This window comes from Pyrgilauda ruficollis, unplaced genomic scaffold (assembly GCF_017590135.1).
Source record: "Pyrgilauda ruficollis isolate IOZ18807 unplaced genomic scaffold, ASM1759013v1 scaffold20, whole genome shotgun sequence".
Taxonomy (NCBI): Eukaryota; Metazoa; Chordata; class Aves; order Passeriformes; family Passeridae; genus Pyrgilauda; species Pyrgilauda ruficollis.
The window spans coordinates 4,262,929-4,289,755 of record NW_024519207.1 but is presented as its reverse complement, the minus strand read 5'-3'; the positions used below and the strand labels follow the sequence as shown (position 1 = coordinate 4,289,755).

At 39.7% G+C, this 26,827-nt stretch overlaps 2 protein-coding genes across 5 annotated transcripts in view; both read right to left on the bottom strand.

The window, feature by feature from the left end:
* The window catches only part of ZC3H13 (zinc finger CCCH-type containing 13), a 44,139-nt gene extending 32,400 nt beyond the window's left edge, over nucleotides 1-11,739 (bottom strand). For 2 of the 4 annotated variants that reach the window (XM_041466888.1, XM_041466890.1), the window contains exons 1-3: nucleotides 11,635-11,739; nucleotides 5,596-5,721; nucleotides 5,049-5,158 (exon numbers count right to left, since the gene is read on the bottom strand). In XM_041466888.1, the coding sequence (XP_041322822.1) occupies nucleotides 5,049-5,158; nucleotides 5,596-5,712 (227 nt within the window). In that variant the 5' untranslated portion in view covers nucleotides 5,713-5,721; nucleotides 11,635-11,739. Of the gene's footprint in view, nucleotides 1-4,217; nucleotides 4,238-5,048; nucleotides 5,159-5,595; nucleotides 5,722-11,634 lie in introns of those variants that run through there. The other 2 variants (XM_041466889.1, XM_041466891.1) reach the window with 2 other exon arrangements.
* Nucleotides 11,740-13,037: 1,298 nt separating this feature from the next.
* Nucleotides 13,038-25,951, bottom strand: CPB2 (carboxypeptidase B2). The gene is made up of 11 exons (XM_041467037.1): nucleotides 25,875-25,951; nucleotides 22,485-22,560; nucleotides 20,410-20,534; nucleotides 20,210-20,318; nucleotides 19,579-19,680; nucleotides 18,937-19,041; nucleotides 16,300-16,416; nucleotides 15,757-15,847; nucleotides 14,354-14,556; nucleotides 13,346-13,430; nucleotides 13,038-13,222 (listed from the first exon to the last, which is right to left on the bottom strand). Exons 1-11 carry the CDS (start codon nucleotides 25,949-25,951, stop codon nucleotides 13,038-13,040), a joined length of 1,275 nt encoding a protein of 424 aa, XP_041322971.1.
* Between the last annotated feature and the right edge of the window lie 876 nt (nucleotides 25,952-26,827).

Genomic DNA, 26,827 nt, shown 5'->3' with positions numbered 1-26,827 from the left:
CATAAATATAAGTGTCTCTCTATATATATTACATATATACATGTAAAATTGCAATTAATGCAGAATCAAACTACTTTAGACTAGCAATGACAGTCACAAAGAAGCACAACTCCAAATGTGGATGAAGTCTGCAAACAGAGATAAACTAAGCACCATCCTCCCATGGTCTAGGTGAGGCTGCTACACAGGAAAACACTGCTGCAAGACCATGAACCAGAAATTAACTCATGGAGGCCTCTTCCATTTTCCATCTTGCACTCATTTTATTATTTAATTACAAAATACTGGATGAACGCTGCTAGTCATGCACCTTTACGATATAGTTTCTGTGAAAGACATTACTGTGATGTGGGAGGAGGAACATCCTACACTACTATAATTCTGTCACCTCTTAGTGTGGATTCATGAGTTCATTCACCCCTTATGTGTTACAAGAGAACAACCATTGCATTGGTGAGGCACTGGCATAGGTTGCCCAGAAAAATTGTGGATGGCCCATCTCTGGCAGTGTTCCAGATGTTCTCTGGCAGTGGACGGGGCTCTGAACAACCTGGTGGAGTGGAAGGTGTCCCTGCCCATGGCAGGGGGTGGTTGGAACCAGATGATCTTTAAGGTCCCTTCCAACCCAAACCATTCTGTGATTCTATGATTCAAACAAATTCCTAAGCTAAGGGAATGCAGCAACCGTTGCAGATGACTTTTCAGTTGAAGAAAACAAATTTTCTCTTCATATACACTGGTCTTGATACTGAGTTTAGTACTTCTGTGATGGCTGTTAGCTGTAATTATAATAGAGTCTTCTGTGAAATGGTTGTATGCAAGTACTACATCTGTGCCTATCAGTTCATACTAAAGAATCACAAAAAGAAACTAATGCTGTCTTTTGATTAGAAAACTTATATGTAATATATGAATAACGAAATTTGAGTTTCTTTTTTTTTTCAGACTGAGTAAGTTTCCATTGAGAAAATAACTTCTCCCACTCTTCCTGTCACATTATACATAAAGGGTAAGCTTTCACTGTCAATGCATACAAAAATGTAATCTAATACCATTTCATTTTCAATCTGCACATATTTGAAAAAGTCTTTTTTTTCCATGTCCTCATCTGCACCTTACTTCTTTAAACTGCATCACAGAGTTAAATGTATGAGGACCTACACAGACAAAGATCAGTGACTGCTCCCAATTTTTAATGCATTTAATTCTCCATGAAATTGTAAGTACAGGTTAATCTAGATCAGAGGAAACATACAGAAGAGTAAAGCTCTGCTTTTTTCACCACTAAGGATCAAATAATAGCCAGCATACAAATATAAATAAGTTATCTTCTTTGCATGCGTGACTATATGATCTTTAAAGTGTCTGGATTTAGTAAAGGTTATAATTCAAGGTATTTTTCCCCTCCCGCCATATTAAAAAGGTAATTCTTTGCATTACTAACACTCTCTGAAGCATTCCAACCATCAGCTATCTCAACAAATAAACTGTCTTTCAGCACTGAAGTGCAATTCAACACTAGGTATATTATTAAAAATATTAATTTTTAATAACATTTAAGCAACAAATACAAAGGATTTGGATTAGTGAAACTGAAAATTAAGCTAAAAGGCAGAAAGATCATCAATAATGTATTTGTAATGTTGTTCCCTGAGAGGAATACCTTCAGGAAAAAAATCCCATTAGCTGAAGGAGAAAGCAAGAGAACATGCACTGAGTGCAGCTCATGTCCCTTACAGAGTGACATCTGACATTCTAATACTTTTTTTTTTTTAAGTTACATGCTGGAGTAAAAAACAAAGTATCCAAACCATTTTGCCCTCAATCAATAAATTTTTTGTTCCCTCCCAAGCTGAAAAAAAAGGTATTACGCTAAAGCATTATTCAAATGTACTTAAATATTATAAAAGCTATGAAAAAAACCCACAGAAATTTAAAAGGTACACGTTCAGGGCTCAGGTTTGCTGGACAATTTTTTGTTTGGTTTTGCTATGACTGGGTCAGCTTTTTTCAGCTTTAGGAGAACACCAAAGCAAAGTCGTGGTAATCACCCTATCTCTCCTTCCCCAAAGACATCATAACCCTCCAGAAACTCTAATAAAATAAGACTGACAATTAGCCAATTTATAAGAAATAATTATTCAGGAAGCCATGACTGTTTTCAGATGCTCTGGCTGAATGTGCAGAAAAACAAGCTGTTCTACTAGCTGATTTTTCTTTTATGTGTACCACAGCTTCAATTCTACACACCTTTTCCCCAGCCCACTCCAAAAGGGATCTTTGGTTATTCCAGGTCATGCTCACTACTGAACTTCAACACATCACGACAAATTACCTCTGCAGCTTCACATGATGTAGCTAGACTGCAACTGCCAGAACCTTTTACACAAAAGGCATTATGTAATTTCTTTTTAATATTTTGAACTGGGCCCATCTTTTAAATAAAGCCTAAAATGAAGATTTTCCTCATTTCAAATTCTAAGGCAGTTAAATGATTTTAAACAACATTACCTCCTGCAACAATTCAGTTCACAATGTTCAACAGCATTTAGGAAATGCACATTCATAACAGTGACTTCATTTGCTCCTGTACTTCTTACAGTGTCAGGAACAACTATCCAGCAACAGGCACACCTTGCAACACACCTACCTGAGGATATCTCTGTGTGCCTGTGTGAGAGCACACGTGTGCATAGAGGCAGATGACCAGTATTTGTATATTATGTACACATTGTAACTGCTCAAGAAACACTGCCCTGTTTTCCAGTTTCCCATATCTGAAACTTTCAAAATCCATACATTCTTTCCTAGTATGACTGCTGGCCTGGTTTGGTTTTTAAATGCAGTGTGATCATCCCAAATAAAGAGGATCAGTCAGACTAAGAAAAGGGCCCAGCAATGGCACAGATCACAACAATTACATGAAGGAGCCAGCCTGGAAGCTGCCAAACAACTAACCAACAATCTACAAGTGCATAAAGAGCAAAATTACTCATGGGATGGCATGTTTACACACAGCTCTTAGTTAGCTTCTCCTTAATTCTGATATTGGGAAGACTGGCAGGTCTAATACTGAATTCTCAATACTATCATCAGTTAAGCTTCATATAAAAACACATTAGGTTTTATTTTTATAGCAAGATTAAAATTCATGCTGTGAGACGCAGCATTAGTGCTAAAATGGAACAATCTTTATCATACTTCAGAATCAAGTTTTCCTACTGTCTGCTGATGTTTTGAAATATGGGAGGTATTAACAACCATTAACAACAGGATTGACTGCAGGCAGGTATGGAACTTGAGGCAGAAGGTATGAAGAAACAAAGGCAGCAAGACATGCTTCGTCCTACCCAACTCCTTGCAAAGCAGATGAGACCTCCCTGGCAGGCGTGACTGAACACATGCAGACATGCTGCCATTTTGCTATCCCAGACACTTGAACAAGAATATTGCTTTAACTGAACTGATGCAGAAACAGCATTAGTTTGGCTTGCCTGAAGCCAATAAAATTGCATTTGAAATGCCTGGATAACATTTGTGAAAATCTCTCTAATGTTAAATGGCATGAAAATGCCACCATTTTATTATGTATATATTATGTACCACCTTTTCCTACGCCTCGCCAAGAGCTATTAGTGGAAAATTTTCAAGACAGGCAGAGCTCTTTCATTTGTCTGTTTTGGGGACTGTGTGGGGGTGGTGGGATTCCTCCGCCTTTTTACTTTTAAGAACGCCTTTATTAAATGCTGAATGTGCCAAGCAAATAAGCAGGAAGGCTTGTCCTTTGACTTTTCATATAGTCCTAGTAAAAAAGTTAGCAATAAGAAGAAGGAAATCAACATTTTTCTTAAATGTCAGTGGTGACAGTGAAGCAGAAACACAGCTTTAATCATTAAAATAAATGTCACTTTTCTTCAAATGACCAAGCAGAACTATGCACTGAGTGTTCCAAACACTGAGAGCAAGGAGAAAGTGACATTTTAGCAGTTTTAGAATTTAATCCCTCACAGAAAATCACTCTATTCATTTAGAACATTCAGCACAGAACAGAGTAAAATATTTTTACACACCAAAAGCAACATTAAACTCAGTATTGTGTATTTTGTATCCCAGCTGCTACCACCTCAGAAGCAATAGAAGATCAAACAAGCAAAGTCAAAATCATCCTAAGAGCAAGCTATATGAATAGGAAAAAGAATCAAACACAGAACTCTAACCTCATGCCAACTTTCCTTTTGTTGCCTTACTCTTGGATGCTTCAGTGTGCCCATCCACAATCTATAGGTAATATTGGCATTATGAAGGACAGCTGTTCGTAAATTGTGAAGCCTTCACAGAAAGAGATACTATGCTAAAACCATAACATCTTTCTGTCATTTATAGAAAGAACACTACAAGCTTACTGCCATACTTGGTTTCAGTTAAGTTAAATGTTATGCCACACAAGCGACAGTTGAAAAAAAAAATTAAATTTTAGAAACATACAAAGAAACACATAATAAAAAATATTCTCTTTTGAAAAATCAGGTAACTTTTTTGATCTCTCCCTACAATACAGGACATTTTTCAATATCTGACAGATAAAGTGACAAAGCCATGTTTTGAAGAAAAGTGTTTTCTCACAACATAAGAGAAACAATAGACATTTATCACGCAACATTGCAAAGGCAGAAGGGCTGTGAGTGTGAGCACTGCTGTAATTGCAAACCAGCATTTTAGTACAGGACAGAAAAGTATATCAGAAAGCTGCAGTGACACTATGCCAAACAAAATGTACTAAGGTACTTGAACTTCCCATTTCAAGTAAAATATAGTTAATCTGCATCCAATCGACTATTCATTTTTTAAAGCTGTATACACACAAAAATCCTGCACATTGCCAAAATAATTGTTTTAAGCAGCTTCATAAGGCAATTGGTTATTGATATAACACACAATTAAGCACACCACAGCATCTGACTTAAAAAAAACCAACAAAACAAAAGACAGAGTTGCAAAAGCTATTTTCCTACAGCACGTGAAGAATTCAAAGTGAGGTCTTGATTTACCTTCTATAACTGCTGCTATAGCCTTTACCTCGTGGTGAAGGGCCATGTACGAATCTACATGTGTTCCCATAGAGGCAGTTGCCAGTCTTCAGCCAGTTACGGCACTGTGTCTAAGAGACAGACATTACTGGGTGAATTTCACACTCCTTTCTGGAAATTCCATTGGTGTGAGTGTGGCAGAACAAACAAATGACTCCACAATAAGTCCCATTTATCTGTAATTTCTGTCCACCAGTAATATAATTGATTAAAAAAAAAAATCAACAAAGATCATCAGGTCTGGCAGAGAAAAATTTAGGTTGGTGGAAATATTATTAATATGCACACTACTACTGCTCCATCCAGAAGCTGGCACAACACACGGTATTTGAAAATTCTAGTATTAGCATGTTGAACACCCATGCGTTAAGGAGTTATTTTCACCTTTACTTAACCTCAGTAACATCTGAGCACTTGGTGCTTGTGAGCTACTCTTTTCCCACCATATAAATCCTGGAAAAGAAGATGCTGGGATGGGGAGGAAAAGAAGAACATTTTTACAACTCACCTCTGCAGTACTTCCAGTGCTGGGTCCAAGCCTTTCAAACACACTGGGTCTTCGGGATGTGCTATCGGATATGGTCTTGGTATTTTCCACTGTGACCTTCCTTCTAATTTTTGACATTTTGTACTACTTCAACCAAAAAAAAAAGCAAAACTGTAAAATCCTTCAGTTTGGGGCTATTGACACTGAACTCACATGAATAAAATAGTATGAAATACATTGCAAGAATTGCTGCAGAGGTGATGAAGAAAGAAAAAGAAGTGAGTGAAATGTATCTAATAACACGGAATGCTTCTGACTTGAACTAGTCAGCTGAACACCAGTAATGATAATTTTTCATTTCATTTCATGATCTGCTTTGGATTCTTCAGCTTCCCCTTGGGAAAGATCATATGACATGTTATTCATTTAGGCAGCATACACCACACAGGACAGATGCTTTCTTTCTTTCATCGTGTTTTTTTGGTGCATGAACTCAAGTGACTTAAAGTGAATAGAACCTTTAATGTTTTTTCACCAACCTCTCAGAAACCAGTTTCAACCACCATAAACACCTCCCAGTTGTGAAACAAATTTTAAAAAAATGAGAGCTTTATATTTTTCCCCCTTTTTGTGTATGACAACCTACTGAAAGCCATCTTGCTATCATCCACAGCCTGTGTTTGTTATCAGTTTGATTTCTACAACTATTTGGAATTACACGAGTTTAGGAAAAAAAACCACAACTTAATGATGATGCACTTTTTAATCTGCTCAAAAAGTAGCTCCTTCTCATTAAGAAAAACAGATTTGAAGGGAAATACAGCATAACTTTGATAAACAAGAAGTCACCATTTATCTTACCTGAGAAAGGAAGGAGTTATAGTGAAAAAAAACCCAAACCATATTTAAAGAAAAAAAAGGAGCATCTATTTTTAGCACTACAGACAGATTGTACAAAAAGGGCAAAATGGGCCTCAAAAACTAATCTCCATTCTTTACATTCTACTTGATGAAAACAAAAAATCAATTTGGGAACATCTGCCAGGTGCTCAGCAATTTATATACAGCTCAAAACCACACCTCTTTGTTGTACTGCAATGTACCATCACCCTCATTGATCAGCAGATTATGATTAGCCAAACACTAATCTCCTACCCTTCTGCTCCTAAGCACAGCACACATCACCACATTTAGAACACACACACACACACACAAACTATCTCATACACAAACAGGTTACAAATGACAAAGTTCAACCATAAGGCCAGAATAATACACATCTAAACTAGCTTCCACCAGAGAGGTGGAATACACATTTAATACACATTTAATACAATTTAATACACATTTTCCCCATCTGATCAGCAATATGTTCCCACAGTATCCATATGGTAAGGTTACATTTCAGAGAAACAAAATATTATCATGTAAAAACGTGGACACTTCATTATCTGAACCCTACAGTTATTTCCATGACAAGATTTCCCTAGGAGTCTGACACCTGTGCATTTTCTACAAACAAAATGCTGTGTTGAAGCTCTTGTGAAGCACTTGAGTGCTTTTATAAACAACAGAAGAAAGTTTACACTGTGTATTTGAGATTTCTCAGTAGACTCTGCTCTACTGACTCCTACTCCAAGTCTCTGATTATCTGAAGAATTTTATCTCATAAAAAAGGTTCAGATAATCAAGACATTAACCAAGATGTTCAGGGAGGGTAGAAGTTAACCATACGGTGTATACCAAACATTAAAAACAATGGTTAACATCAATTAGTGGAAGCAGACAGTCAAACATTAGAATTTCCAGTAGTATGAAATTATTTGGGTTAGTAAGAACTGTGGAGAACAGATATTTCCAGAAAGATCTAATTGAATTAGAGAGTTGAGTAATACAACAGCAGATGAAATGCAAATAAATATAATGCAATGCACACAAGGAGAAATGATTTTGTCTAAATATTTGATGAGACCAAATTAGTCCAGTCTTCTGAGAAAAATAATCAGGAGTCATTGTGGACAGCTCAATGTGCAGCAATAGTTAAAAAGTCTGACAGGATAAACCATTAAAGTTAGAAAGCAAAACAATACCACATCTCATCTAGCTGAGCACCCTTCCATTTCAGGATTCTCACAGAATTTCAGAAAAAAGCTACTAAATTTCTACAGTTTAACAGAGTCACAGTCTTTCAAGAGAAGATATAAAAATCAACTGACACATGCAAAAGCATTTTTAATAAGGCAATCATATAACAAATGCCTAATTTGGATTAAATATTTACAGTTAAAAGAGCCATATCTGAAATAAAAAGAGTTAGATAAATGACACTGGCAATGGCATAGGGAGAGGGCTCAACACATGAAGGACAGATGAGTCTAATACACAAATACACACTGACATCGTAGCAGCATACAGAAAAATCACATTCATTTTGCCTCAATTCCAATGTACTTTTATTTTCAAAGAAACAGAGGCAAAACTTTCATTTTAAATGTTAATTTTTACCCAGCATGTAGTACCTTTTTGGAATTAACTTGTATAGGAAGTTATGATGATGACTAGCTTAAAAGGATAGTTACAAACATGGAGAGGATGAAGAGGCAACATCGTCCTAACTGAACAGATAATTTAATTCCAACCGCCTTTTTTCCCCTGTATTGTTGCAGACAGAAATTAAGAAGAATACCATTCAACTCTAAATCTTCTAAGGTTTGTAAAACCCCCTATTTAAAAAAACCCAAACAACTTAAAATGAGAAACAAAAACCTGTGCTATTTCAGGTAGCAATCTGTCAATGCCAACCTCATAGACTGGCCCATATCTAGCAGTTTGCCATTAACAACAGATCCTTTATTAACAGAAGAGATATTTCATGACAGATTGCTCTAAAGAAACAAACCCGGCATGCTATGAGTGCAAAGCATATTATTTCTGTATGCACATATTATCACATGAGGGCCTCGCTCATGTAACAAGAACTGCAATTCCACTGCTCAGTGAATACAGATGTTATCAAAGGCTGCAGGATTAGAGTCCAGACACATGAGGCAAACTGAGGAATTTCACTCTGTCAAACAATGCATTTCAGAGACTGTGTTTGCAAATGCAGCCAGTCCCATTTTCATTCTTTGAGGACTACGTTAGTTGGAAAAATAGAGACTATTAAAACAGTATTGAAAATCTCAGATGGATAATGACAGGTTTTTTGTTTCTGAGAAGGTTCCTTGCTCATAAACAAGTATTGTAAGGGGAAAAAATTACATGTTTAATTTCCAAATTTCTCAGACTGCACATTAATGGGCAACCAAAAGCAATTTAAATGGAACATCCCATAAGGATTCCTCTTCGGAAGCATTTTCACCTTCTGCTGTTTTACCACTGATGATCACAGCCCTGCTATCAATCCCATGCTGATGGCCAATGCAGTGACTTTCCATCAGATGTCTGTGCCTCTGAATTACCATCTCCTTATCAAACACTAATGGGGGATTAGACAGCTGTGAGTACCAGTGTGGACTGAGCCCTAAGCACTCTCAACATTTCAAATAATTACTAACAGGATTTAAAAAAAATTAAATAATTTCTAAGCAGAATATTATGCACTTCTCTATTTCAGGTACATGACATTGCACTGCTGACTCTGCTTAGGGGCACTGAACTTTCTGCTACTTCTGAAACAGAATGAAGTTTCTGAAACTAAGCAAAGTAAAACTTTTATCTTCCTAAAATAAATTTTATACCTAAAATTTCAACTGCAAATTATCACTTTTCCATGCATTAATAAGATCCATGACAACCTTTAAAATAAATTAGAAATACCATAACACTAGTATAATTAATTCATGGATGCATCTATGCTATTCTTCAAAGGAAGTAACTTTCCCAGGGTGAGAGACAATCTGTTAATGACATTAATTACACTAGCATTTGAAGGAGAACATATTACAGTGTTATTTACATGAATCATCTAAAATGTGACAGACTTGAGAGAAGTGAGTGCACTGTTGAGCACTGACCAATGAACTGGAATCCATGAGGGATGATATGACTGACAGCATTCACTGAAATCCTGGGGTTTTTTTTACCAATATTCTTCCATTTTGGTGTCAAGCATGCTTAACATTTTTCTTCAAAATCAATGTGATACTACATAAGTCATAATCAAGAGATATCTGAAATGCCTGGTTTTCTGTCAGAAAAACCTAATTCAGTCACCTGAAAAAATGAATCCTGAAGGATTCTACTGGAAAACTTAAAACTGAGATGTAACAGAACAAAAGCAAAGTTGAAAAACAAGAAAACATTTAGGGAGATTAAAAAAAATCTCTTTAGGAAGTCCAAGACATCACTCATAAGCATGTCAATGTCTGCGCATGCACACCACACCACACACAAGCTACACACAACGTCACTTCAGAAAATCCTACCTGTGAAGAGATAAATAATATGCCATTTCAAATAACAAGTGAAATTATTTCAAAGTCCTACAGATCTTCAGATACAAACTCATAATTAACACTCCTAGATAAACTAAATACGTGTTGAAAACTGAGTAACAGCTTTTTGAATGGTTCCCTACACTTTTTAAAATTAAGAGCTTTTACCTGAAAATATTTCGAGTCCTATTACAATGTTAACATTTCCATATCACATCGCTAATAAAATAGCGATATTTGAAGAAGCTCCATGGGTTTACTACCTAAAAATATTACTAAAAATAGTAAACTGCATTCATAATGAACTTTCCAAAAGAGCAGTCAAATACTCACGCAGAGAAGCCTGTTTGACACACAACTAGAAATTAATCCAAATTGAAAAACTCCTTGCTGGTAACCCATCACCACAGTAACTTGAACCTACCCCTCTAATTTCATATACGATATTCTCCATTAGTAGCAATAAGCAACTGCTAATTATGTTTGCACAAGTATAAAATCATGGTTGGCTTTCCACAGGTGAATAAAAACATCAGGCCCCAGTACCACATGAGGAAATACAGAGTATTCCATGCCTTGTCTAACAAAGTCTTCATACTCAAAGAAGTATTTCCCAGACTAAAGGACAGTCTGTGAAGACTGGTGTGGACAGGTCCAAGTTTACTCTGCCACATTACCTCCAACTGTGAGCTGGATGAGCACATCAGCGTCACTCTCAGCATACCTGCTGAGAAGCAGGGTGCATAATCTCGGGCACAGCCACATAAAGCCACACGTCTTTAATTTCCAGGTGCATTGGCTGTCTGTCCACTCCCGTCTGCACAGAGGAGCAGTGAGTGTTTCCTCACCAGCCCAAGATCCCTCAAAGCGCTGGCTGCTAACTCACTGAGAGCCAGACAGCTGACCTTCAAGCACTCCTGCAGAAGGTTGACAAGAAATCAACGGTGGAGTGAGAACCCATCGAGAAGCCAAAGGCGAGGCCCTAAGTAGACCAACCATAACACACTAACCCAACGTGCCCGGCTACAAGCTCTGGAAGGGATGGGAGTCAGCTCCAGGCGCTACCTGAAGGAATGGTGATGCGTGAATTTATACAAGCGAAATTAGTAGTCCCTCTTGAGCACACAGAGCGGAAACTATTTTACTGCCAGAAAGTGGGAGAAGAGCACTACAGAAGTGGAAGAAAAAAAAAACCCAAACAAAACCAAAATCCAACCAAAAAAACCCACGATCAGGGAACATCCGACTATACGGGAAGCAGACTCCAGCACGACCACCGCCTGACGGACCGGCGCCCCGGGCACACGGCGGGATGGCGCCTGGGGCCTTCACCCCACCCCTCCTCGGGGAGCCCCCGTGCGCCCCCGGCCGCGCACCGAGCCGGGCGACAGCGCGGCCCTTCCCCGCCGCAGCGCTCCGCAGGCCGAGCGCGCCCGAGGCCCGGCGGCCACGGGCCTGGGCCGGGGGAAGGGAACGCGGAGGCCGCGGGCCCCTCCCCCGCCGCAGCGCTCCGCAGGCCGAGCGCGCCCGAGGCCCGGCGGCCACGGGCCTGGGCCGGGGGAAGGGAACGCGGAGGCCCGGCCCGCCCCACCCTCCGCGCCCGCGGCCGCCCCGCCGCACTCACCTGCTCCTTGCGCTGCCGCGCCGCTCCCCGCCGCCTCCTCCGCCGCCGCCCGGGGCGGAGAGGGTGGGAGGGGGCGAGGGGGGGGTCCGTCCTCCCGGGCCTGGGACAGCCGTCGGGGGAGCGCCGCCGCCGCCACCGCCTCCGCGCGCCCTTCCCGGCGGCCCTCGCGCCGCCCGCGCCGCCGCCGATGATGACGATGATGACGACGGCGGTGACGTCGCAGCTGGAGGGCGGTGGCGGGAAGGGCGGAAGCGGCGGCGCCGCCATCTTGGGGAGGGCGGGGCAGGCGGCCGGCTCCGCCTCCCGGGTGTGGCAGTGGGGGCCGGAATTCCCTGAGGGGCGGCGGAGGTGGGTGGGAGTGTTTAGCCTGGAGAAGGCTCGGGGGTGACCTTATCGCTCCCTACAACCCTCTGGAAGGAGATTTAGCTAGGTCTTCTCCCTGGCAACAAGTAACAGGACGAGAATAGCTGTTATTAAACTGCACCAATGGAGGCTCAAGTTGTACATGAGGAATAAAATTCTTTACAGAAAGGATGATTAAACATTGGAATGGATGCCTAGGGAGGTGTGGAATCACTGTAGCTGGAGGTGTTTAAGGAAATGCTGTACCTGACACTCAGTGCCCTGGTCTAATTGACAGGGTGGTGTTGGATTGTAGTTTGGACTCGGTGACCTCAGAGGTCTTGTCCAACCCCAATGAACCTGTGTTTCCATGAGCTTCAAATAGAACAGGTTGTTCAGAGCCCCATCCAACCTGTCCATAAATATTTCCAGGGATGGGGCATCCATCACCTCTCTTGGCAACCTGTGCCAGTGCCACACCACCCTTACTGTAAAAAAACCTTCTTTCTTAATCTAAACCTGCCCAATTTTGGTTTAAAACCATTGTCCCTTGTCCTGTCACTAGGCAAGTTGCAGTGGAGCAGCCCCTGGGCACTGCCACTTGGGGGTTTGGCCACTCGTGTGCCCTCGCCTGGCTGTGACCGCCCTTCCTGTCACACAGGGGACGTGGTAAGTAGGGTTGTTCTCTTGCAATGAAATCCTGTAACAACACAAATGACCTAAATGGGGGAATCTCTTCTGTGGATGGAGTCTGCCCAGCGTGCCCTGTGTCAGTCAGAGACCCTTTCACCTGGAATTCCCACTATCTAGTGGGACGTGTGTGCTTTTTTCCCCTTACGTAGCACTCTCTCTATTATACTTGTGATGCAGAGAGCTACCATTGTAGATATAGGTGCATAAGTATGGCTGAAAAACCTGATGTGGTCTAAAATACAGGGGGTGCAGTCATTCTGGGGTTTTGCCTATATACAAAGAATTTTAATAAAGGAGCAAGCTTTTTTTTTATTACATTTTCATAAGTAATCTAAGTACAGTCATGCTGGAATAAATTATATTCAACATCACAAATTTTGTAGAACATGTTGAGCTATCTCTTTGACAGCAGAAAGTGCCTCTAAGCAAGTTGGCTTGATTTCTCGAGCAGGAAGTAAAAATCCGTAAGTTCCTGTGTCACGAAGCTCAAAGGTAAAAGAATATTTAATGCCAAGATCATAAGCCCAGTCATCGGACCCTCCAGGAGCTAAATCTATGAGAGGAAGGGAAAATAGAAAAATTGCCTGAAACCATAACTTTTTCTGTTCAAAAGCTGTCTTCTGATCTTAGCAAGGATATATTGTCATGTCTTTCATTGCCCTAAAGTCATACTTACAGATTGTTTGTGCACCAGCACCAGGTCTGTAAGTTTTCCAAGTTGTCCTCTTTATAGCTTTAGCTGCTTTCTGTGCCAGACTTTCCTGAAATTAAACAAAACATTATTTCCTTTAGGGCTTTGTAACAATAGTTAAAATGTACACAGTTAGAATTTACTTACAGTGTGCTCAGGATTTCACATTAGTTAAATAATCATATAAAAGGTCTAGAAAACCCAATGAATGTGGTAAAAGTTTTCAGCATATGCCCATGCTACAGATTGCATTTTTGCTGTAGACAGATAAAAAAAGTGTAGATGGGACCTTATGCCCACTTCAGGCAGTAAACTGTTGTCAAACCATTTGTTCTCATTCATCTCATACTTTTTCTTTTCTGTCACAGTACTTAAGTCACTATTTAAGTAATATTGACAAATATGGCAGGAAAATATTTTAATTTAGAGAACCTACTGTTAAGCCATGAAGAAGACTGAAATGCCCAGAATCAGTGCTCGTCTCTCTGCTTTATAGGGAAAGAGTAACTGTTCTGTTTAGAACTCCGCTGTTTTCAGTTAGAGTTTGTGCTGTGTCATTTGGTGCCTCAAGAAAGTTAAAAAAGCAAAATCCCTAGCAAAAACCTTAATAAAAGTAGCAAGTGTCCACCAGAATTTCAGAGTTTATATAAACCGTAAAACATAATGAAGAATTTGCACATATCCATCTTTTCAAGAGGTCCAGAACAACAAGACTCTGGTCTTCTAGCAGCAGCTTCAACATGTTAGATGTTGTTGATGTACAATCAATCTGGAATAAATATTTTCATTTTTCTGTAGCCTTCAGAAGCATCTTGCTGACTTGGACACCACTAGACCAGCCCAGACTTTTTAAAGTTGTTAAGAGCATCAAGAAAAATGTCATTTCCTAATTCTTGGTCCTCACAGCACAGTGACTCCCTCATTACAAGACTGACCAAGCTGGGTGAATAGTTCTGAGATAAGTGTGAAACTTCAGGAGGTGGGAAGACTTACCAGCTCCTCATGGTCCTTGCTTCTGTTCATAGTGTAAGAATATGGAAACAAGATCATCTGGGAGTAGGAGTGCATGGTGATGTAGGCTTTAATGGTGTCTTTGTGGTCTCTGACAAAGCGAGCCACTGCTTTCACTTCAGGCTCAGACTCTGGGTAGGGTCCACAGTATATCTCCTGGCATTCAGAGTGAGATGCTCCTGGACCTTTAACCAAAGAAAAAGTGCATAGTTTTACTCCTTTACTTCTTCCCTTCTGCATTTCTGTTCATGAAAAATGCAAGAGTATGAAGTGAAAGAGCAGAGTATGGTGCTAATACGCAAGAAATCATGGAGTCCACCATGCTATGGAAAGAACTCGCATGCTTGTAGAAATCTCTGTGAGCCTACAAGGATTTCTCACCTATTGTGCTCTTACAAACAATCAAGAAAAGATGTAGAAAAGAAGTATTCAAAGACTGGATAAAAAGCCTTAGAGGAAAGGATGAATATCCTTCATTTAAAATCATCACATGATTGTGAGATCACATCTTAAAATCTAGAAGTGTTACAGGAAAAAGGCAGTTCTACATGATTATTTAATCTTGTGGGAAAGCAAACTCCAAATGGAAAGCTGAGGAAACAAACCAAAATGAAAATTTTTAAGAAAAATTGATGCTGGAACAAATTGTCAAGAAGATAAATAGGATTCACCACTTCTATCTTCAGAATAGGACCAAATAACTTACTGGAAGCAGTCAGGATCTTTAGGGGGAAAAAATGCATGTTTTTCTTGATACAACGGCCATGGATGGTTTAACAATGGGCTAGAATGACTGAAATGCATTATAGGACTTTAGTGTCAGAACTGAGTGAAGTCAGATCTGATCTAAGGGTAACATTTTAAGGCAGCTATTCTGCAGACTAAAAAAAAAAATCTTGTCGAGTACTAAAGTGCCTGCAGTAATTAAACATGATATATATAGTCTTCATAAGAATCACAAAGGGCCAAAAAATCTTGGTCAGCTAGGCATTATGGAAGGATGACTGAGCTGATCAGTTTGTACACCACAGTGGAGCATCTACTCAGCTGGATAGTGCAACAGGCCTTGGGTGACATGGCAAGGGCCACATCTTCCCTCTTTCTTTCTTCCCACCAACAGCCACTCCCAGGTGTGTCATGGTGTGATGCAAGGAGATCTGTTGTGCTGGGAAGAGGTTATTCCATGGTGTGTCATCTGGGGATTAAAAATCCTGAGTCCCGGAAAGAATTATCTAAAGCTGGGAAAGTTGTCACCGGTTCATAACAGATATGCAGCGCCATTTGTACTAGCTTCGCAGAACAGTAGATGAAAATGTTTTCAAAATCAAAAATTTTAATGGACAAAAGTGAGGCAGGGGTACAATAGGAAGAAAATTATGTCCTACCACACCAGTGTGCATCAAAATTCCTGTTCATATCAGTACCAATGCACTTGCTGTTACCATGCGAGGAGCGGCTTTTTCTCCACAGTCGATTCTATGGAAAGAGACACACAAGCCATGTTCAGAGAAAAATGCTGGAAAAGTCAACGCACCACCTCAATGATTAGTTAAATGTGACTTCCCACGTGTGCCTCTACAGTCCTGTGCTAGTGAGGACCAAGGAAGATTCTAAAACCACAGTCTGCTTGCCAGCAAGGCTGGGTGGTAAAAGGGAATGTTGGGTAGGATCAGAAGTGATCACATTCTGATTTCAATGGAATTTGGACTGTGGAAGGAGGGCAGGAGACATACCGTTTGGCCAGGTATGTGAGTTTAGGAGCACAAATCCAACTTTCTGTGGGGAAAGATGCAGAAATTCCAAGCACAGAGTAAGAGTTTGGGGTGTGCAGTTTCAGGATTATAACTATGCCCTAACCATGCACAATGATAATTCCCATAAATAGCAAATCAGTACCTTGAACAACCTTTCAGAAAAGGTCTACATACAGAGGGGTGGCTCCACGTGTACTCATAGCCATCCACGTTTATCACAGGCATGATGTAGAAATCAAAGTGCTCCAGAAGTGTTGTCATGGTCCGATCTCTCTCACGCACATGGATTGCCTGTAAAGCACAGGGGAAACATATTAAAAGCATTTGTAATTGTTATTTTTCTTACTTTCCTGCAAAGGTACCTGGTAGAATGTGTAAAATAATTGTGCAATTATCAGAGCAGTCTGCCTGAGTCTATGAGGCTCATCACATCATGGAAATGGTTAAATAGCAAAGTAGCTCTCTGCTCAGAAGTGCCATGGGGAAAAATTGATACAGTCAGTCAGAAACACTGCAGTTCTTCAGTGTTAGTGGATGGGCATGAGACAGAAATGAAGTCTATTAATTGGAAGGTTTGAGCTTTTGCAGCCTGTGTAAGTAATAGAAACCTTCCCTCCTGCCCAAAATACAGCAAGCTCCAAATTAACAAGTAATATTTCAAATGGCTGCCATACACAACATTATTTATTCTGGTTGCATTGTGAGTTTAATGCAACTGTATGACAAGAGTCAGTATGATCTACATTGCTAATTTTCCTCACAGCTTATTTTGAAGGCTTTAGTGATACTGAACCTGGTTGTTGGTCCATGACAAAGAAATAAATTTTAATCTAGATGAGTGGGTTTGTTACTATTAAAATATACTAAGTCCTTCATCATCCTTGTTTTTTCTTTATGCCTTACTTAGATCACCTTTTTTTCATTTTAAATCCTTCCTAGTTATCCTCAGGCAAAGGTCTTCCTTTGACTAAATGAGAAATGTCAATCTTTCTACAACCTTAAAGACAAAATTAAATTATAAAAAGTGGACCCATTATAAAGAATGCCTAGGATTTGCTAGGGAGAGCTGATGATTTTAGTGCTTGTGTGCAGATGTGTATTAATGTCAGATTTTAAAACATTGCTTCATGAAGAGATACAGAAACAAAATTTGAATTTAAACCATGTAAATTAGATCAAAGGAATGGAGAACCTAGATGTTCAGCTTGTTACCTCTGAAAAATGCTGCAGGGACATGTCACTGGCAAAATGACAGCACAGCTGGTAATTATTTGGAGCAGCATGAAAAGGGCAAATGCATTTCTATGCAGTGGAGCCTTGCACGCTGGGATTATCAGTGGGTCACGAGGTATATTCAGCTGTATCTGTCCCTAACTCCTGCAATATCCTTTCAAATGTTTTAGGCATTGAGATTTTATAGTTGTGAGTGATAACAAAAATAAATACATTTATTATTTTTTATTGTTATTATTGTTATCGTCATCATCCACGTTATTTAATTCCATCATGGCCAAATCATAATTCACATTTCAAGCACTCATCTGTGTTGTTCCTCTGACTACAGTACTCGTGACTGTGAAGTCTCAGTGTCATCTAGTTTATTTTTACTGTGAACTTCGCTTTTGTGAAAAAGTAATTATAAATAATATCTCAGAATATTAACTGAGCAAAATGGGCAACCTTGTCTGGGTCAGAAGGGTCTCAGAAGCCTTTTCCTGGTCCATACCAGGGACTGGATCAGCAGCTCAGCATAAGGAGTTGAGTACACATGCCTTAAGTTCAAAAAGACCAAGGCAATGTATTTTAAAATCCAGTTGTAAACTGTGGATGTTGTTTCTTTTGGTGCACCTTTGTTCCCTCTCCTGAGCAGTGTAGATAATAAAGATACTAAAGACAGATGTGGCTATTTGTCTGTGGCCACACACCAAGGCTGGTTGATCTAAGCCCTATCAGTGATTAATCTACAGGCTCAACCCATCAGTGATTTTCTAGTTTCCATGAACTGGTACTACAGCTGGATGTTGTTGCTCATGTTCTGGAGATCTAACATGAGGGTGTCACTAGCAAGGATAATATCTTCAGAAGAAGGTGGCTTACGTGGACTTATTCTCTGCAGATCCAGAAAAAAGCAGGAGCAATGAAAAACATGGAGTCAGGAGGAGCAGTAGCAGCAGACCCAGGAGTAGGTGATGCATCACAGCCAGTGGATTGCTGGTATGGAGCTGTGCCATGTCTGGAGCAGGCAAGTGTGGGGTACCTATTGCTCTAGGGAGGCATGTAGAGCAGAGCCAAGGGTTGTAGGACAGCTTGAGCTCACCCTGTGTGTCTCCTGACCTGCTCCAGGCAGTGCCAGTTGCAGTAACATGGACACAAGTCACCATGTGCTGCATGACTCAGAACCAAGACCACTCCTGCGATCCACACGGCAGTACAGACATGGCCCTAGCAGATGACCAAACATGTGCTTTTCCTGGCATGCCCTCGCCATCCCTGACCATTCATAACAATAAATGTCTCTGTTGAATTTGCTGCAAATGCTTTGAGGTTTCTTTCATGCTTGATAATACAATTGAGCTCCTTTGCATTCACTCCCAATGACTTTCTGTTTCACTCACACATACATACCCTTATCTACTGGCATGTACACATACACACACACTGCTATGCTTGCAGCTTAGACATAAATATCATGTGTTGGAGTAAATGGATTAAGGCTTTATGGATCCTAGAATGCAATTGGACAAAGGTAAATGGCATTAATATTTTTTGCTTTGCTTTGAAAACAGTAATCAGATGTGATTATGTACTCACATGACCTATGAACCACAGGCAAAAAGCAGGAGAAATCCATTCTCTAGCGTGGATACCACAGTCAATCCATATGGCATTTTTTGATTTTTCCTTGCTTTTAGAAATCTGACAAAAGAGAGATTGCATTCAAATGTCACCACTATAAAGGATACCACATAAAATGGAAGTGAAAAGGTAACCAAGATGGAAGAAGAAGCATCTGTCTTGTAAGGAGAGCTCAGACTGATCCTGAGCCAGGATGCAGCCATTGGTTACGTTTGCATACAGTCAGAGCTGTTCAGGCTGCTTGCAAAGAACCAGCACAGGCACCAAGACTACAGCAAGAGCTGAGGTCAGGTGAGTCTGCCATCAGCTGTGCAGGGCAGCAAACTGGATTTGCTTCATCATCAACAAAGGAAGGTATCCAGTATTTCATGCCTTTGCATGATGGCCTAGGTGTGGTAACTTCTTTGTGACCCAGAAAGGAACCTAATCTGGTCAAATGCGTTTGCAACAGTAATGCATCTTGCTAGAACAACTTAGGACCTCTAAAAATCATAAAAATAAGAATGTAGGCATAGATTTAAGGAAATGTCCAGGCCAAACCCCATCATTTGCTTACAGTAGTACTTGGAAAGTTTTTGCAGTAAGTCACAGGTGTACCTTCAGAACATAAAGCGGTCGCTTTTCATAGGATGATCCAATATATATTTTCTGGAGGAGATCAGAGTGGACTTTCACTACTGCCTCCATCCAACGATAGATCTGCAAGGGTGAAGTTAGTAAGTGGATCTTCTCTTTACTGTTTTCCTTCATCCCTGAAAGTAGTCTAGACTTAAATTCATTCTACCTCCCAAAATTTTTATCTGATGGGAAAGAAAAACTAATAATTTGGCTCACCTACCACATGCCTGACTCTAATTTTTGTTAAAACCAACAGTAAGATGCAGTCACAACACAGTCCAAATGTAGCCCTGAAATTCCTGTTTAGTTCTATTTGTTTAAATTGTTATTGATTTCATGTTTTAAATATTTACATGTTTGTTTTGTGACTTCATTTTGCTTCTCTATTTACTGCCTTTGAATGACAGTTTGAGGCAATGCATGTATGAGAGATTTTGTCTGGTGCTTCTTTCTATCTCTACGAAAGCATTACAATAAATAGAACTCTTAACTGTGCGATACAGTGGTAATTATTAACTGCTGATGATTTCTTTCCCTTTATATCCATTCTCAACCATGAGATAAATTTCACCCTTTGCATCTACAGATGTTCACAACAAAAACAGCTTACTTCTTTCATTGAATGGTAGTTTTCGTAGTATGAGGAAGATCCACGAGCATTGACTGTGTCATTGACAGTCTGTTGTTCAATAATTCCCTGAACATCTCCCATCAAGACTCTGAATAACAAAGGAAGAGCACAACTTCCTGTTAAATAAATGACAAACAACTTTACAGAATCATTCATGACAACAAATAAAAAATACATACTTGTGTTGGATGGTCAGTTGCCTTAACTGAGCTTTTATGCTATTTATGCTGGATGCCCTGACATAGAAATGGACTTCTCTGTCCTTCTGGATGTTTTCAACCACAACAGGTTGCCAGAGAATGACCTACAAAGTTTCCAAAAACATTTTATTTTTCTTTACTGAGGAAAGAAAAAATATTCTTACTAACATTTAATAAGCATTTTGAAAATAATCAAAGCATATGTTTTCAATTTAAGAGACCGCTTGTAACAAGCAGTTTAATGTTCCTTGTGATGTGTAGCATTCTGCTACTTCTGGAAGTGAAATGTGTGTATTTAAGAAAGGTTTATAATGACTTCTGCACAGAAATTCATAAATCAAGAACAAAGACAAGAACATAACCTTTTCTGAGATAGTATTTCTAGTATAATAGATACATTTAGCTGGTTATTATGTTACATGTTTTCAAGTCTGCTGAGAATTATTTTCCCTGAGGGCACTTGGAGAATTAATGAAGATCAGACCAGTCTTTGTAGTTATTGTATTCTCTGATGACTTTGATCAGGGAGGAAATAAGTGCCAGAAGGGGTTTGAATATAAGTCAAGTTGAAGAAGCAATACAGAGATTAGAAATTGGAGAAAAGTAAGAAAATTAGATTGTTCTTGGTAAAATTAAATATTTTACAATAATAAAATCAGAAGCCAGCATATTCAATAAAAGACTGAAACTTCAGAACCAATAATACAAAAAGATCTGGGGGTGACAGTTAGCAGTAAATTAGGCATAAATTTAGAGTGTGAAAAAAGTCAGCATAATTCTTGGATGTATTTTTAGGGCATAGAGCATGAAGTCACCGGACAATAGGGTTTATTTTTTTCCTTTACGGTTCAGTTGCACAAAGAGTATTGTTTGAACAATAAATGGTAACCATTAAAATTGGTTGGGAGGTACTGTTTGTGTTTATGCTTCCCCTTTCCTTTTCTCTTTCCCTTTTCCCTTTTCCCTTTTCCCTTTCCCTTTCCCTTTCCCGTTGCTATTCCCGTTCTGGTTTTTTCTTATAGCTTCCCCAATTTATAGTAATGGAAACAAATTGTCTGGTTTATAACCCATGAAAAATATTTGGTTTGCATATTCCCATAAATGATTTGGAAGAAAACACCACAATGCCTCTCTGCCTTGAATGTGCTGCAGCTCTTCTTCCTGACTTCTTGGGGCTCCTGTGTACAAGAAAGGAGAATCACAGAAGTAAATAAAAGATGGAGGAGCGGAGGTTTATACTGGTACAGAAAAAGAGATGTGTATGTGACTTGACTTGTGAAGGTGGAAAAGAGCAAGGAAGGTTATCAAAACCTTTCTGAGAACTTAAGGGAAGAATTAGAAGATGCGAGTAGGGACAGCATAAGGATTTTGGGGTGGGCGTAAAATGAATAGGAGCCAAGAAAGACAGAGAAAGACTGGGTGTAAACACCTTTAAAAGCTCTTAGTCATATGAAACCCATCCTCAATCATCCTGTAAATTACATTGATTGAGGGAATGGTTACACCTTTGTTGCAGTGTTGACTTCAGATTTGGAGGGTATGATTGGGTGAGAAAGATGTCTCAGTTTAATTAAATACTCCTTTATCTAATGAAAGATAGAAGTAATAATAATACAAAAGTATTATTTAAGATATTTTTATCTTCTAGATGCTACCTTTAAAAAAATACCACGAAAACCAAGTCCTGATCTTCAAAGGTGTGCAAGCCATATATAGGTCATGATCACACTGGTCAAAAGTGCTGAGGTTCCCTAGCACATGTACTTTTACTTACTGTGTGTTGGTGTTTTCCCAGTTTTGCAGTGCCTTAATACACAAAATGAATTGCAGAAATATGAGCTCCAATATAATTCATTACTGAAACATTATGTAAACACATGTAAACATCTGTAAATCAGAAGGTTGTGAGAAATTAAAACCAAGAATTTCCTGAGCTGATGTATTAGAACAAATGAATGGAAGTGGACTAGATCTTTCTTATGAGAGAGAAGCAGTATTAAGGCACTTGGGGGGAAAATTTGGCCTAGAGTTCAGAGACACAATAATCTGTTTACCTCAGTGGTGTTCAGTAAATCCTGAAGAGCTTCAACTTGTTCATCAGTTTTTGGGAGAGCCCACAAAACTTCATCCCTGAAAAACAAAGGTATTTAGGTAAAGCGCAGGTTCTTGGAACATCTCCAATTCATGCAAAAGGGAAAAAGCGGGCTTGGCTCTCTCATCTACCCTGGCTTGGGTGCCATGAACCCAAAGACAATCCAGTAGTGAAGATGCTGAATCTGGTTCCAGTTTCTGCTTGTACCAATCAGTAAAATCCATGAAAGAGATGGTGGAGGGCTTTGGTGGAGGGTAGCCAATATTTACTGCTGAATACTGAGATTGCTCCTGGGAGCTGGCACCAGCACCACAGCCACCAGCTCCAGCTAATCCACAGTGCAGCAGCAGCAGTTGAAAACTCGCTGAGAACAGGAAGATGGCTCTCCTATTGTCCTCTGAGTTTCTCAGCCACCATTCAGCAGAGACATCAGCCATCCCAGTCTGCCAAAAGCCCTCACAGGTTTAGCAAAAGCCAAACATGATATTTTGTAGATGTGCATTCCTACTTCAATGGAGTTTTTCTGGTCTCCTCATTTGTGTCCCTCTGCTGGTATTGTTTCAGATGGTCTGCACTACTGTCCTCCCCATCTTTGCCCAGTAATTTATATTCCCCTTCTATTTGAAAACTGTGGTCTGGACACGCTGTACATGACTTGGTGCTTCCCAGCTACTCCATGCCTGACACCACTCTTGATGACAGAAGTAAAATTCACTTTCTGGAAAGAAAAAACCAGTACTCTGCATTAAGTCCTGATCATCAGTGTCCTGTAAGTCATGCAGTAAAAAATTGCATTGGATAGGTAATTAAAATAATTTGTGTGTGTAGAAGAAGGAGACTCAGGGGAATGTCAGACCCCTCTTTCCATTTCCTGGGCTGGGTTGGCTCTCAGCCATCTAATCATGTGGAACTGGTGGCACTGTTTAAACCAGACATGATCAAAGTCCCTGCCAACCCTGTCTGCAAAGACTGTCCTGAAAAGAAAACAGCCAGGGCTCTCAAAACTAAAGTTTTCAAGCAGCATAACATGATTGTCACACCTTGTTGCTGTGACTGATTTCAAGCAGAAACCTGACAGCATCTGGCAACCAGGTGATTCATCTTTACTTTCAGCCAGGCTCCAAGCAATCACTGTTGTTTCTCATGCAGAACCAACAACATGCCAACCTTATTTTTGCCTCCACCACCATTTGACAGAACATCAAAAAACAATCAGGGATAGGCAAGGTGGGCACTTTGCCTGTTTCTTTAGTGCACTCTGAAGTGTGTATTTGAGGCTACTTTAAAAATGAATGTCTTCTCATAGCTGAGGGAGTCTTTTGACACAGGAGCCAAGAAAAGGCCTGCTGCATCTGGTTTCATTGCATGATTCCCACAGCCTGAGAGCACCATAATGGAGAAGCTGATGTGTACTTGTATCCCACTGTTTGTTGCACAAATATTTCATCCGAGTGTGGTAAGTACTGAACAGATGTTACAATTCCTTCCTAGCTCTTGTGATGAGACCTGAATACACTGAATAAGCTGATCAAAATTCTTAGTTTCCCTGCAGTTCAGTGTGGCAAGTATTAACAGCCAAAACTGTAGTTGTTGCCCTTCTCAGTCCCGCTACTTTGATTTGGCATTGTACCCTCTTTCATCTGTCTTCTTTCCCATTCTTTGTAGAAAACACCCAGACAAAAGCTTTAATTATTACCCTTATACCAAGCTCAGAATCAGCCCTCTACCCCCAGTTTCCTTGCCCTACCTGCTGTTCCTATATAGCTGAACCTGGTCATCTCAAACACCTCTTTTCTTTCTGTTCTCATGCCCTCTTCCCTGATTGCTTTCAGCTTGTCCTTGAAAAAAGCCTTCTCATTCCTTCTTCCAGCGTTCTGCCAGAGTCCCACTGGGCTCTGTCCCTGTTTCCCATCTCTTTTTCCTTTCCCTTTTACCTCTTGGTGGAAGTCCAGCTGCCATCCCCATACTACCTTACTCAGATCTTACCCTGTGAGTAAGTTACATTTCAGTTAATCTTAGATGGGTTTGATATCTTCATCTGAGCTGGGCAAATCTTAATAAAGAAACAGGCACTTTAGGGGTTGGGTTAACCTGAGCTAATTTAGATGTGTGTGCTAACCTGAAATGAATTGCCTTCTAAATCCACATATTTTTCCCCACTAGCTGTACAGAAAGGTGAAGGGGACTCGTTCCTACACAAAGCTGTGTAAAAAATTCAATCTGGTCAGGTGAATCTCATTATTTTAGCCATTTTCGTAACTGGGGCTGGGGGGATTAGGCTCCTGCTTTCCAGTGGGAAGCACTATATTCTTCTTTAAGAGTCAGATATTCAGTGTTCTATTTAAACATGAAATAAATAAATCTTCAAGTAGCACAGAGCAATATCGTTCCACTGAATTCACCTAAAACCACATTTGTTTCCCTCTCCTTTAACCCTCCCACCTCCATAGCAATCCACAACAAAATATGATTGCACCACAAAGGGAAAGGAAAGATCCTCTTTTTAAGGCATGAACTCAACGGTGGTCACCTCTCACAGGTCTGCAGAGTGGTGCAAAATCACAGAAGGGATACGAGAAATAATTCACATTTTATTTGTGTAGATATTTTAGTTCTGGGAGCAGGTTGCATTTAATCCTAGGTTGTTCAGTTTTGCTTAAAATCACCACATGAGGAACTTATCCTTTTAGTTCTACTTATTAAAACATTTCAGGTTTTAAACCAGTAGTACATGCAGAAAATAAAAGCTCTTTGCCTGTCTTCATCTCTGACATATGCTCTCATGTTTTAAGAAAGCATTTGGTTTCAGGGCATTTCTGAAGTTTATCAATAGGTAACAATAAAGCTGCTCCTGAAACATTGTACAAATACCAAATGGTTATTCAAAAATGATTTATGCCTGGAAAAAACATCATAAAAGCTGCTTTGGAAAGAAAACAGATTGTTAGCACTTTCTGAAATGGTTTCTCTTTCTACCTCAAGAAGTAATTCATTTAAGATCTTGTTTTAAGGCAAATGAAGCAAATTATTTTTCCCATTAAGTTTCAAAATGCCCTTTATTGGCATTCAAAAGTACTGAATGAACAGAATTGATTTGCACTTAGACCAAAGAGAGTAGTCTTAATATGATTAAAAACACAGGATTTATGGATGCAAAGAAGACTTAAAATAATTTCATTTCCCCCACCATCTTTAAGTTAAATTGAACCATGTATCCAATTACAAGGGCAATAAATATATGTCAGCCTTTGACAAATGTTTTCTCATGCAAGTTGGAGTTATTTTGCATCAGTACTTTCCCTGTCCCACACACCACACTCTAGAACACCCAGTAGCATAAGTATATCTTTACCTTGGAATAGTGAAGACATGCTTCTTTGGAACCAAGATAAAAAAAGTAAAAAAGAACAGGTAAAACTTCATCTTCATGGCATTCACAACAAAACCTAATGCAATAGGAAAGCCGAGGGTTCAGGACCCACATTATTGATTTAAAAAATGTTATTTAAAGAGTAGTTAAAATTTAATATTGCTTCTCACTTCAACCCCAAGCTCCTGGTGGCTAAGTCAATATGACAGAGCTCCCTGGGGAGGTGCTGCTCATATTGATGTCGCCCATGTACGAGAGGATAAAATACATTTTGAACATTTTCATATTGACAAATCACTTTGTGATCTCAGCCTTTTATTTTATTGCAGCTATGAACCACAGTCATAAGAAAGAACATCAAGCACAAAGCTTTTGTATTCCTCTAATATTTGTGGAGGTCCTGCAGCATGCTGTGCATCCATCTCTCTTATAAGGCATCACAGCCAAGCATGAATCTGGTTCAAAGCAGTGGGAATGAGGTTAAGTCCAAACAGAAAAATTCTGAACAGGAAACCTTCTTTTCCTGCCATTTGCTAGCAGAGAAAACAAGGAGCAAGTGGGACATATGTTTTTGTGGTGCTTTGACATCCATGTACTTTCCTCATGGATGTCATAAGCGTTACTTTTCAAGAAAAAGTACAAGTGACTCTTCATCTCATTAGTATTAATTTTTGCATGCCCCCAAGATTTGCTTCTCATATCTCTATCCATGGGTATCTGTACAGGACATGCTGAAAAGCTGTGTGAATTTGGTATGTCCAGAATAGATGATCTTCATCTCTGTTCCATGCTTGAACAAAAAAATCCAAACTTGACAAAGACACAGCTAATTATCCTGGTTTAAGTCCTCTTCCAGAGGGAATTAATTCCAGAAGAGGTCTGAGGAGTGAATCAACATGTACGTAATGGGGACACCAGGGAGCCAAGAGCTGGAT